At 47.9% G+C, this 13,755-nt stretch overlaps 1 protein-coding gene across 1 annotated transcript; it reads left to right on the top strand.

Moving 5' to 3' along the window:
• The first annotated feature begins 531 nt into the window (after window positions 1-531).
• NKX1-2 (NK1 homeobox 2) lies at window positions 532-2,833 on the top strand. The gene is made up of 2 exons (XM_085582939.1): window positions 532-1,189; window positions 2,121-2,833. The coding sequence occupies exons 1-2, from the start codon at window positions 682-684 to the stop codon at window positions 2,687-2,689; spliced, it is 1,077 nt and encodes a 358-aa protein (XP_085439065.1). The 5' UTR covers window positions 532-681; the 3' UTR covers window positions 2,690-2,833.
• The last annotated feature ends 10,922 nt before the right edge of the window (window positions 2,834-13,755 follow it).

Below are 13,755 nucleotides of genomic sequence, written 5' to 3'. Positions count from 1 at the left end.
ATAAGCAGGACTGGCTAGAAGTGGTCACAGGGTTGGTGCAGAGTGGGGAGGCTTGGCCTGCTGTCACCTACCTTGTCCCAGTTTTAGTGAACAGGCAACAAAGTGTTTTCCCCCAAGACAAGGAGGGTTGGTTAGTGGATTACTCAGCAGGAGCTCCTCCAGCACAGGCAGGCCTCAGTTTCCTTGCCTACTAACTGGTAACAGTTTGAACACCACGGGAGAGTTGCAGGAGTGGCCCAGAGCCTGATCTACACTGATCCCAAACTGCTCCCAAACGAAAAGCTGCTCCTTTCTCCCTGAGAACCAGGCAGTAGCTTCACATCTCAAACAGTGGCTGCTGGCACAGGGAGCGCTTGGAACTTGGATCCCGCCCAGCGCAGGAGAGGGATGCAGGAGCCACCCCTCCTCCCTGGGTCCCTCTGAACACGAAGCTCACCCCGCTGGACCCGCACGGATCGGGACAGCTGCAGGTGGCTCAGAGGAGGGCGAGGGGACAGTGCAGCCGGTGGCTCTCCGGGCTCCGGGGGACACCGGCTGCCGTCGGGCTGCCGGGTGCAGCCGCATCCCTGCTCCGGCGGCGGTCCCGGCTCCGGTGCCAGGGGCTCCTGGCCGCCCCCTCTGCACGTCCCCCCGCCCAACCCGGGGCGGGTAACGGGAAAGCCCCGTCGCCGAGAGGCTGGGATGGAGGGAGGCGCCCGCTGCGCCCCCGCGGAGCCAGCGCGGCGGGGAGGGGGCGCGGGGGCGGCGTGCCAATGGCTGCGCTGCCCCCTCCTCTGCCCCCACCCCGCCGCCGGCCCCTCCGCCTCCCCGGCCGACCCTCCTCCCCGCCGCTCACTCCGCGCCGCCAGCGCCCAGCGTGCGGCTCCGGAGCGGCCCGGCTCCGCGCCCGGCGCTGCGCTCCGCCGGCTCCGCGCTGGGAGCCAGCAGGTCTCCGGGAAGCGCGGAGGGTGGGGTGGGATGCCGGAATGCCCGGACCGCGGGGCCAAGGCGGCCCCCATCCATCATAAAATCTCCTTCTCCATCTTAGACATCCTGGATCCCCAGAAATTCAGCAGAAGACGCGAACCGGCCTCGGGGAGCTGGGGCAGCGCCCCCCGCTCGGGCGAGCGGGAGAAAAGTTTGGGACGAGTTGAAGTAGGAAAGGACGCTGCTGCTCCCGGCAGCGGGAGGAATAAACTAGAGGCGCATGGTAGGAACGCGCTCGCGTTTCTCCGGCCGGCGCTGGCGGGGCGCGCAGGTGGAGCCGCCGGCACACGGGAACCCCCGGCCCCGCGCCCGGCGGGACGCGCTCCCCGCGTGGGGTCCCGCAGGAGCGAGGGAAAGGCGGGCTGGAACCGGATTATAAGTCTTGATGATGCAAAGGGGAAAGTTCTCGATATCCGCGTGCCCTGCCCGGCTCCGCGCGTGCGGAGCATTCTCTGAGGATGCTGAGGAGGAGGGCGCACATCAGGGCGCGCCGCCGCCCCACCCCGGCGCCGGACGGGCCGCGGCTCTTACCGAGGCACCGCACGGGTTTCTTTCCCCCAGCCCCCGGGCGCTCTTTTCCCCGGGGCGGCAGCGGTCGGATGCCCCGGCCCGCGGGACGGCCGGCTGAGTAATTGCTCAGCCCGTCCCCACCGGAGGATGCCTTAGCTCCCGGTGATCGATATCCTATTACCGACTCCCGCCTATCTCCTCCCCGCAGCTTGCAGGTGCCCACTTCAAACCTCCTTCCCCCGGCCTGATCCTAATATTGTTCGATTAAAACTTACCTTTAATAGATGACATCTATCGATCTGGCCCTCGCAAATCTGAAACTCCATTAGCGCAGGGATAGGGAGGGGGGGAGGGGATTTATTTCGCTTCAGAAGGGGACTTTAATAACTTCTTTTTTAATTGGTAAGAAATCCATATCGACGGCTCCCCCCTCCCCACCGCGGATGCGGTGGCACAGCGGGGGACGCGCGGGGCGGGGGGGGTGTCTCGCACGACGGGCGGAATTTTTCTGCCCTTTATTTTATTTTTAATGATTGTCCTTATGTCGAGGGGAGGGAGGGATGTGGGAGCAGAAGCGCGGGGCTCGGAGGGGGAACAAGAGGAAGGATGCGCTATCCCCTGATAAACCCCGCGGTCTCACCTAGATGCGCACGCCCCGGCGGAGAGCGGCGCCGAGGACGCGGAGCAGGAGCGCGACGAGGAGGACCCGAGCGGGGACGGGACCGGGACCGCGATCCCGCCCGGGCCGGAGGAGCCGGGCTCGCCGCGGAGCGCCCGGCGGCGGCGGCCGGAGCCGGGCTGCGGGAAGCCGCGGCGGGCGCGCACCGCCTTCACCTACGAGCAGCTGGTGGCCCTGGAGAACAAGTTCCGAGCCACGCGGTACCTGTCGGTCTGCGAGCGCCTCAGCCTGGCGCTGTCCCTCAGCCTCACCGAGACGCAGGTGAAGATCTGGTTCCAGAACCGCCGCACCAAGTGGAAGAAGCAGCACCCGGGCGCCGACGGGGCGGCCCCCGCAGCATCCCCCGCGGCGGCGGCGAGCGGCGGCAGCCCCAGCCCGCCGGGCCCCGCCGCTCTGCCCTTCCAGACTTTCCCTTCCTACGCCGCCGCCAACGTGCTGGTGCCGCCGGCCGCCCCCTTCCCGCTGGGCGCTGGCCCCTTCGCACCCTTCCTGGGCCCCGCGTACCTCGGCCCTTTCTACGCCCCGCACCTCTGAGGCGGCAGCGCCGGGGCAGCCCCCGGGAGCCAGGAGCGCACCTCAGCCCTTCTGAGCCAGCGGGGAACACCGTCATCACTTCTTGCTGCTTGCGTGGCCATTTGAAGTGTAAGAAAGTTGATTTTTCCTAGGCGTCACGGCAGCATGCTTAACTTTGACACAGAGAGAAAAAAAAAATCCTCTATAACCACTGGATTTTATTAGCACCTTTGAGATGTAATTATAGGTGTTGGAGATGGGAAAAGTAACCCTCTTTACACATGCCTGACACTAATTCCCTGCAGATTCTTCTCCAAGTTCATTGTTAAGATGCTCCTCGTTGCTGTTCGGCTTGCCAGCACACGTCTGAAGCCTCGGGGGCTCGGGAGCTGTGGCACTCGTTAGCACTGCTGCGATCCTGATGCTGATGAGGGTGCAGGGGGCCGTGTCGGATCCCAGGGATGCTCGGCAGTGAAGGTGTCCCCAGGCTCTGACTGTGCTCGTGGGACTCTCCTGAGCTCTGTTTGACCCACGGTTCGTTGTCGTTTCTGAAACTGCCAGTCGCGTTCTCGACATCCTAGCTGGAAGAAAGCTTTGTTTGGGAAAGTGCAGGAAAATGCAAGACAAGAAGGAAATCTGCCTGGTCAGTGGGAAAATGTTCAACTGCTGCTCATGTCCACGGCCTCTCTGCCTTTCTCTGCAGTTCAGTCCCAATGTCTTCACAGGTTTTGGGAAAGAAGTCTAAAGATCATTCTTTTTGCAGAGACCAGTTGTTCTTGTAATAACACAACATTAGTGCCAAATGAGGCAGAAAAGAAAACATAAATCAGAGAAAGTGATTACATTATTCATTTCTTTAAAAATGGGGCATTTGTGGTAGAAAGTAAGTAAAACACAGAATTTCCAGCATGCTGAGACCTATTTTCCATAACAGAGAAACACATGCTTTTTCTGGTTTTGCTTTTTTGGAGCATTTGTTAGAAGGAAAATCACATTTCATCTTCATCGTTACAAGCATTGGAATGAAAAGGAATTTTAGCTGGGGGCTCATCTGTCCCTGAAAGGAGGGGAAGTAATTGGTTTAAAAAAAAATCTGTCTCATGCAGTTTTACAAATTATTACAACACAGTATTCCAGACTGTATCCTCTCGGTCTCTGACAATGCTTTAAAGTGCACACTGTCTTTCCAACCAAAAATCTTAGCTCATAAATCCTATCTAGCTCTTGTGCTGGTCTAAATAAAAAGGGTTTTTAAATTATTCCCTGTTTAATTGTTTTTAATGTTAACTGGGATGAGGCACTGTCTGCTTTGTGGACTATTTGCCCACCTGGTGTGGGTCTTGATTGTCCCTGTGTTGCATGTCAGTGACTGAGGGTGACACCTCATCTCCTCTGGGCTGGCTGCGAGGAGATGGGTGATGGGACAACCCTCTCTTGCAAAAATCATCCTCCTGACTTCCAGCTTTGCAGGCATCATGGGTGTGAGAGCCACAAGCCTGAGCTTGGACCTGCTGAAACAACCTGAGGCTGTCTTTCCACAGGAGAGGAGGTACCCAGTGGCTCCAGAGTGGTTTGCAGAGCTATTAACAGAACACAAAGTTCACCTCAGGTCATGGGCTTGGAAGTCATGGCTGCTGTATGAATGCATTTACTTGGAGGTTAATTAAAGTAACTTTTTAACCCTAATTTAAGTTAGAGTTGCAAAAGATGGGAACATTCCAGCTGCTTAGGGTGCATCCAGAGTTGCCTTCCTTTCTGGCCAGGCAATCAGTATTCCCAAATTCCTGAGCCATCAGGTCCCACCACTGCTGGCAAACTGTGCCCACTTCTGGCCACTCCTGGGCAATTGAGAGCTCAAGCCCTGCAGGGTGGGAAGGGCATTTCTGCAGGCTGGCCTAGTCCACCTTCTCTGCCTCAAGTTAGCACTAATTAGACCTAAATCCTCTTGACTATTCATGGCCTCCTATTTGTGATTGTCATCACTGTCCATACAAAAAACAGGTCTTGATGTCACCTTGCTGTCACTCTAAGAGGTTCCCAGAGCATGATAGGGTTGGTTATCCACAGTGTTCCCAGATCTCTGGTAAAACACAGGCTTGTGCCCTGGTATGGTCATACGGTTACTTCTTTTCCTCGAGAAGTGTAAATCACAGCAAAAAAAACCCACAGGGAATGTTACAAGTCAAAATAAATAGTATAAATTGTCTCTTCCTTCAAGATGTGGCTTTGCTGTTCATAAACCTTTCAAGGCTCTGCTTTGCCAGCAATTTTACCCTTGCCAAAACTGTATTAACTTTAGAGGAAATATTGATTCCTATGCAAGATGGTCTAGCCTTTCTTTTTGCTATCAATCTCTTTAGTCACTCCTAGCCCAGATTCCCAAAAGATGTTTTACAGTTATTTCCAGAGAATATAGCAGTCATAGTCCCCATTTTGCATGACTTGCACCTTTGCATGGCACTGGAAGGAGGATGCACATCAATGGGAATGCAGATTTTGTGGCTCTGATCCCAGGCCACCAAAGTTTTCCTGGCTAAATTCTTCCAAGCCCTTTGGACAGAGCCTTCCCTCATTGTTTTGTTGAGTGGGGGCTGCTTGGGTGGATGATTCTTGTTAGGGATGTGGTGGCTGGGCACTTATTCCAGCTGAGGTTTCAAGCAGCCCTGGGAACAGCAATTGCAGTCAAACTTTGCGTTGCCCAGATGAGGCCATTCGCACTGGTAACACTTCTAGAAATGCCCCACTGAGTATCCATTATCTCTAACAATTCTGAATAAAGATTTGTGCAATATTTTCAGGCACAGACAGAAACTGACTTTACTCACAGCTGAATATAGATGTTAAAAGGAATCATGAGTAAGTCCTAAGTGTAAAAAGCAAAAAATGCATCTATATTAAATTAAAAGAGCATTGAATTCAAATGCTTAAGGGAGAACAGGAAAGTTAGGAGCCTCCCTCATTCCTGGGCAACCTAGTCTAGTGGGTGGCATCTCTGCCCATGACAGGGAGTTGGAACTTGGTGATCCTTAAGACCCCTTCCAACCCAAACAATTCTGTGATTCAGCACCTGACAGTGTCTGCAGTGAGCAGGCAGCAGCAGCTCGGGGTCAAACTGCCTAAACTACTGCCAATTCTGAGTCCAGGAACCACAAAATCACTTTGGAAACAGACTTAATTTAACCTGATAATGAAACAAGTACAGGGAGGCACACTGTGACATAACAGGGAGATGTTAAAAATGTTAATTTAACCAGAATTTCAGAACCCTACTTAAGAATTAAAATATCTACAATTCATGCAGTTGAGTTTGCAAAGTTGGAAGAAAACAAGATAAATTTAAATTAATGGAGGAACAAAAGATAAAATGTATTTATTGGAATGTCATTGACCAAGCATTTTTCTTGAAGGAAATCAATGGGATTTCTTGTGTAATACATGACTGGAAAATCAAACTAAAGTTTATTTCCTTCCTAGCAATCTCTCTCTTGTTTTCTCTCTCATTATTATTAGAAGATATATAATAAGGTTTGTGCTACCTACACACAGGTTCTTGAGGTGAGAACAGACTCCCGTTTTCCACCTGTGGATTCTTCCTCACTGAGAACAAATAGAACCATGAGAGAGCCAGAGACGACCCAAGACAAGGAGCAGAGAGAGCTCAGGTGTCTCCTACTCTCCTGCTGGAGCTCACCCTGGGTTGGGGGTGGATCCATGTGGTGGAAAAGTCTCTCCTCCAACCTGAGCTTCCAAAGAAAAACCCAGCAGTCCTCTGTTGTCCGGTCTCAAGGTAATTTATTGTGAGTTATCTAAAAGATTTTCTCCTGGGGCTGCTGTGGTTTGCTCACAGCTCAGGCAGAGGCACACACACACCCTGACATCCTCTCTGACCCCGACTGCTTCTTCTCTCCTCACCCAGGGCTGCTGCTCTCTTTTATATGGTACATTGCGTGTTACATGTTTACAGTTTTTCCCCAATGCCTATTACCTATATTAAATGGTGCCTTTCTACTCTAAACCAATCTGTGAGTGCCAACAACACCAAGAACATGGAGGTAAGGAAGAAGAAAGAGGGAGGAGAAGACAGGCCCAAATCCCAAATCCATCTTAAAACTTCCGACCCCCATGTACAAAACTAAAACCCCCCTGTACAGCAGTCAAAAATTCTTCCCTTTACTTTGTGACTACTTCTACTATAACATCTAAACTTTTGTGATTTCTTGTTCTTCCTGCAAGGTTGGTAAATCATTCCATGGCTCAAACCCAAAATCACAGCTGTTTCCAGCTGCCTGCCAGGGTCTCAAATGCTTCTGACCTGGACCCAGAACATCCAAAAATGTCTGAGGGACATCCCTGCTTCTGGCAGAACAGGAGCTCCCTCAGAAGAGATGCCATCACTGATTTTTGTGGTCACTGTGGAGCATGCGAGTCTCACCTCCTGGTGGCAGCAGAGGTTGAGAGGTACATGGCAGCGTTCTCTGGTGACTCAGGAACGAATGAAAAGTGTTGCTGTGCTCCCAAATACGTCTCAGGAATGGGAGCAAAGTCTGATTTTCAGCAGCTTTACAACTCACAGGCAGACGAGATATCTAGCAAAATATTTGATGGGTGAGATCCTCCTGAAGAAAAATTGATAATTATGTTCTTGCATCACTGAACACCGTTTTTGTTTGCCAGTATGACCCTGTATCAGCTGAAGCCACCTTGATCTTTACAGCACTTTGTTGTCATGGCAAACTCATGTTGTGGGCCCCATTTCTGGTAGTGCACTCAGAAAAACTTTCTGGGAAGATAATGATGTGTACAACTAATTTATGAGCTGCTTGTTACAGGTTTGCTTTATCCTCTTAGCTGGCATCTTTACCATGTTCACAGGAGCTGTTCTGTGGTGGCTGTGATTCATGAAGCCTGTAGCAACACTGCAACTGCTTTCTAAGGTAGCACAAATATTAAACTCCATTTCTCTTAGATTTTCCACTTCAAACACTGAAGAGTTCCCAAGCTGGCTTCTTTCTCAAGCTGATCATTGTTTTTTTCTGTGTTATTTGTAATGCTACAGGAAAAATGTAATTAAAAATGTGGCATTCCGTGGGGCTTAGTCAGGCTGCAACACTGAAGAGGGATTTTAGCAGTGTTTAAGATCTGTGCTTTCCCACTGAGCAACCTCTGACAGATTGAAACCACCTTGAGTAATACCAGATCTATGTACAAGATCAATACAAATAAAAGATTTTTCTCCTTTCTACACATGCTGATTTACTATAGTAGCTTTGATCATAAACAACTGCTATTGTTTAAAGAAAGATGTTGTAAACATTCATTTAAAAAAAGAGACAACATATGAAATTAATCAACTTTGCAAAATGTCAGGTTTTGTATCTGTCTTTAAGGTCTTTAAGAACCTGACACAACAAACTGAGAGTTGGGTGAGTTGAAACCTTGTCCTCTCAGGTGAGGTCAGTTCTGTGATGATGTCCCAACATCTGATACCTCCCGTGGTGTTTGTGGGTAGCAACGGGACTGATGACTTCCCTTATCACCCAGTCCTTCCATGGAATTACCCTGCAAAGCACAAGCATCAGTAAATTCAAGATTTGCTGCATTTCACTGGAATTGCTCCAGAAGAGCAACTGATGAATCCTAGAATAGTTTGGGTGGGAAAGGACCTTAAAGACCATCTAGTTCCAACGCCCCTGTCATGGGCAGGGAACTCTGATAGATGAGCTGCAGAGAGCTAAGAATGAATTAAATTCTTTAGCAGTTTATTTGTCTCTTCTAAGGAACAGTCACATCACAGTTAAAGAGCAGATAATGTCTGTCAAGGTCTTTCTGAAGATTCCTTCCTTCTCTATGTTTTCAATACTTCCATATTTCAAGGTGTGTGATTTTTGAAAAGAGTTATGATGAAAGAAATTGTCTTGAAACATTGGATTGAAAGCAAATTCCTTTGTCCTAAGATGTATCAAGAAAACCTTTAATTTTCTCAATTATCTAATATTCTAGAAAAATCTAAAGACCATTTAAAGTCCTGACTGGGGAAGTGCAGGAGGTCTCAGGGTAATGCCAAGTGGCAGGTGATGCAACAGGTCACCCTGCTGATCTTTCACCTCAGCGATGATGCCAAGTGAAAACTTGTTCAGTGTCTGACCACAGCAGCCCTGAGGTCAGAGCTGAGTGCTCACCATTTAGCCAGGTTGGCAATCCTGGTGGCAGCAATGTCAAACTCTGCAACAGCAGGGCCGGTGGGGACGTGTTCATGCTGGAATTTTGAGAAGTTTCCCAGCTCCTGAGATAAAGCATATCCAGATGTTCAGTGCTCAGTCCTGAGATTAACCAAATTGACAAGGTATTTATTCTGATTATCCAGTTAGAAGTATTTATGTTTGTTTTCTGTGTGCTCTCAGAACTGCCATCTGGGTCAGATTTTCAAAGTCAGGAGAGCATGTAAAGGAGTTTTCCAGAAATCATTGTTCTGATAAAATCCAAGAACGAAGATTGTGAGTTAAGAAGCACAAGGTCCTCAGGATCCAAATCAAAATACATTAGTTCAAGGAAGAAGCAAGGTCACATCCAAAGCACTTGAAAACCTGAAATTTAAACCAAATATCACTCCAATTTTCCTTGGATTTTATTTTAACATTTGTGAGTTTTATGCTATAAAATGCCATTTATACAGCTCTTTTAATCTGTCTTGGGAAAGCCAGAAAAAAAAATTGTTTTTCCCAAGCTCTCTCCAATTTGTCTTTTTGCTTGTATGATATCCAAGGAATGTGATGCTCACAAGAAATGTGTGTAGAAAGGCTCATTAAATTAACTACAAGTCCAAAAAATGAAAGCACTTATAATTCACCTTTAGGTTTCACACAGAAATAAAACATCTCCCTTCATTTGTGGGAGGCTCTGGATGTAGGTATTGTTGAGCTGCAGAGGAAAATGACAGTGTAAGTTCAAACATGGGGAACACTGCCTGAGAGAAGATAGCAATTTAAATTCCTTTGATTCTGTAATTCAGTCATCCATGTTGTCATCTAACAGAGTATCATGGAAATCTTTGTAAAATAAGCCAACATACAAATCAGGGAGGATAAGTATGAAGTGTAGCTCAAGGTTGATATTGCAAAAGGAATATCAGCTCTAAGGGTTGTTTGTGGTGCTTTACGCTGGGTTAACTAGCACCCATCCAATAAAACAGCATTATTTTGAGGGGGCTGTGCTATGCTTTGCCAAACTATCTTGAAAGATATGAACTAAAAGAGAAATCTCTAAGTGGACTTGAGAGGCAGATCTGCTCTGCGTGCATTACAATTTGTTGCTGCCCTGCTCTGAGACACTGCACTGTGAAATATTCTAGCTGTGCTGCAGGAAGGGCTAAGGTTTCTTGTCCTGCAAGATATGTCTTAATGTCAGCAAACAACCAGAATAACACAATCATGGGCCATGAAAAGCCATTTTTCTATATAAGACACTATGAACAATCCCATAATCCCACCCTGTGCCTAAGCATTGTCCAAATGCTCCTGGAGCTCTGTCAGGCTGAGGCTCTGCCCACTGTCCCGGGGAGCCTGTTCAGGCCCAGCCCCCTCTGGGGGAGAATCTCCTGATAGCCAGTGCAAACCTCCCCTGACACAGCCCAGCCCCATTCCCGTCCCGGGGAGCAGGGATCCGTGTCCCTCCTCTGCCCAGCATGAGGAAGCTGTAGTGCTGTAAGGACTCCCCTCCCATTCTCCAGACTGAACAAACCAAGTGATCTCAGCTGCCACTTGTGCAGTTTCCCCTCCAGACTCTCCACCATCTTCACAGCTTCCTTTGGCCACTTTCCAGTAGCTTGGTATCCTTCATTGTCAGACTGCGACTGAAGGTTGAGTTCCCCAGCAATGCTAACTGTGAGGTTTGCTTTCAAACCTGCCTTTGGCTCAGAAAAGTGCCTATTTTTAATTTTTGTTGAGTGGCAGCTTAGTTTCAACAGGAGGAGAAAGGGTGAAGCTTGTCCTTGTGGCTTTGCTATGGGTGGGAAGAGAGGTGGGACTGTCCTTGTGCCAGCTGGACAGAATTGTGCTGGTTTTAGCTAATGATGAACTTGCACCTTGAGCCTCGTGGCTTGGGTGAACTCCATATCCAGCCTGTGCTCGGAGGTGAGGAACTGTCCCATGCTATTGAGGAATTGAACACTGCTGCCAAGGGGCAAATCATCAGCTCTTGAGGAATGCTGGGTGCTTCCTGCAGCACTCCTAAGACAGTGTTAAACTCGAGTGAGGGTCCTGCAATCCTGCCTCAGCACCAGCGCTTGAGCTGCTCCCACGAGCAGCATGTGAATCCCTGGCACACGCTGAGCTTGTGCAGCCAAACTGATGCACGATTCCCTGTTATTTACTGTGCCTCTAAATAACCACAATAAGTGGGATGCAATTCCTCAGTCTCCTCACATGCCTAATTCCCAACAACTCCAATGAGCATTTCTGCCAGAGACAGGGCTGTGGAATTACTCCTAACAACTGGCATGACTTAACTTGTTCCTTCTTATAACTTTATGGTTTACTTACATGTCAAATTGTATTTTCTGGATTAGCAAAATGAATAAAATAACCTTCTTTCTTCAAGTAGGTCAGAGTTTTCCTCTTTTCTGCAGGGCGAATTACTGTAAAATGTGAACATTTTATGGATTCCCTTTTCCATATTTTGGTTACTGTCATGCAGAGTCTTTTAGGTATCTACAGGTAACTAAATAGTACAGATTAAGCTTCTTCTTTCCCTTTTTTATTCACATAAAATACTTCATCCAGCTGAGAGCAATTCCTCCAAGATTTACATTAATAGCTGCTACTGTGCACAATTGGAATTATTTAAAATTCCAGCTTAATAGTGTTTAAAGAAGAAAAGTGGATATTTTCTGTGTCTTAATAATAAATACCAAAAACAAAGGAAGAAAGAAAGTGAGCCATGACACTAATCCTACATAAAACTGATCAGGTTTAAATTAAACAGAACTTTGAAGGCACTTTGTCTCAGGTCTTTATTAATCAGACTTCAGTTTGAGAGTATTTCATATTTATAATTTTTAATCTCAGAAACACTTCCTATCAGTTTTTAAAAAGTACATTTTTCATATAGTATCTGTGCATTCCACATTATGTCTTTATTTCTTCTTCTTTCAGACCTTACAGAATCCAAAAGCAAGCAAGTCTTTTCTTGCTTGAGGGTTGCTTGTTTGTTTATTTGCTTGTTTTTGAATCTCCTCCTTCCAGACAGGAATCTGCTGTTTTCCTACATGTCTGGCCTCTGAAATCGCCTCTTCAGGCAGTTTGCCTCCAGCTCCAGGAGGCAGAGCTGAACCCAAGATTCAGCACTTCAATCGATCTTGACTGCCTTTAGTTTGCATTCTTTACATTTTCAGATGTGTATTTCCCTAATATGATAGGTGCTACTTAATCCTTTGGACAAGTTTTGTTCTTTCTATATTTTTCTGCTTATTGTGTAAAGAACATGGTTGGATGAATCTAAACCAATTTGGAGATGAGCTTCAGAACATTTAAAGGCAGGTAAAAGGCACCTCCTGAGTTGAATCTATGAAAGATGAAAGCGATGTAGCTCCCAGCATGTTATTTCTGTGGCTAAATAGGTAGAAGACATCATTAGCATGACCTGAGATAACAGATCTATATTAATAAAATGCGATGCTAATGAAATGCCAAAGTAAAAAGCAATCTAACCTTAAAGCAGCATTTCTTACCTGGAAAAATCCCACTGATCTCATGGATTGTAAATCCTGGACCATGTCCTATAAGCCTATTTAAGAACTGTGAGTATGCAAAAAACTCACTCATTTTTTCCTTACACCAGAGATTGTAGAATCATGATTTGGGCTGGAAGGGATATTAAAGATCATCCAGTTCCAAACTCCTCTGCCGTGGTCAGGGACATCTTCCACCTCCCTGGTTGCTCCAAGTCCTGTCCAACCTGGCCTTGGACACTTCCAGGGATCCAGGGGCAGCCACAGCTGCTCTGGGCACCCTGTGCCAGGGCCTGTCCACTCACACAGGGAACAATTCCTTCCCAAAATCCCATCTAACCCTGCCCTCTGGCAGTGGGGAGCCATTCCCATTGTTCTGTCACTCCAGGCCCTTGTCCAAAGTCCTCCATCTTTCTTGTCAGCTCCCCCAGGCACTGGAAGGCCTCAGTTAGGTCACCCCAAAACTTCTCCATGATGAACAATCCCAATTCTCCCAGCCTTTCCTCACAGCAGAGCTGCTCCATCCCTCTGATCAAGTTGGTGGCTTCCTCTGGACTTGTTCCAGGAGGTTCTTGTCCTTCCCATGCTGGGGACCCCAAAGCTGGATGCAGAACCCAATGCAGGATTTCACCAGAATGGAGTAAAGAAGCAGAATGAACTGGGACAACGTGTAATACTCAAAGCAGAGAGTATTGCTTATTCTCAGCCTTAATATTTTAGGCTTTTCACAAAAAATCGTAACTTCAACTAAAAATAAAGGGTTTCAATAGCTCCTAGACAACAACTGCTTCTGGACTTAAGAAACTGGACACTGTACAACTGTGCATTCATTCAGCAGTCATGACTCTGAAATGTATTTTGTAATTTAGCACCTAAGGCACAACCTTTTGGTTCTTTATGAACTCATCTTTGGCAGCAGATGCAGGGCACTGCCTGCTGGCAGAATTGGGCTAGTAGGAGACACAAACGCATTGGCAAATTGAGCCTAAGTCTCTCTGTGTTTACAAAGAGCTCAACATCATTTGTTCTCCTCCCAGCCCTCGCTGCATCAAGCTGACTGCACATTGGGAAGATTTTCTCTGAGGGCATTGTTCTCCAAAGGCATAAGCGGTGCTGCTCCCTGACGTCCAAGGTTTGAGCAATTTGGCTAGAAGATATGCCAATCTAGACAAGGTTCAGGAATATTTTCAAATTGCTTGCTTTAGTGTGGGGAAGCTATGCAAATTCTCTGTGTATCAACTAGGATACCATGCTTTCTTTGTGGAAGAAATACGTTCTTTTCCAGCATTGATAAATTTGTCAGGGCGATTTATGGACAAAGAACAAGAGGCACTAAGAAGTTACCATTGCTAAGACAGGGTTT

The sequence above is a fragment of the Lonchura striata genome, chromosome 6 (genome assembly GCF_050655825.1).
Source record: "Lonchura striata isolate lonStrDom1 chromosome 6, ASM5065582v1, whole genome shotgun sequence".
NCBI classification, from domain to species: domain Eukaryota; kingdom Metazoa; phylum Chordata; class Aves; order Passeriformes; family Estrildidae; genus Lonchura; species Lonchura striata.
The sequence above is the reverse complement of the archived record's forward strand: the minus strand, read 5'-3'. Positions and strand labels throughout refer to the sequence as shown.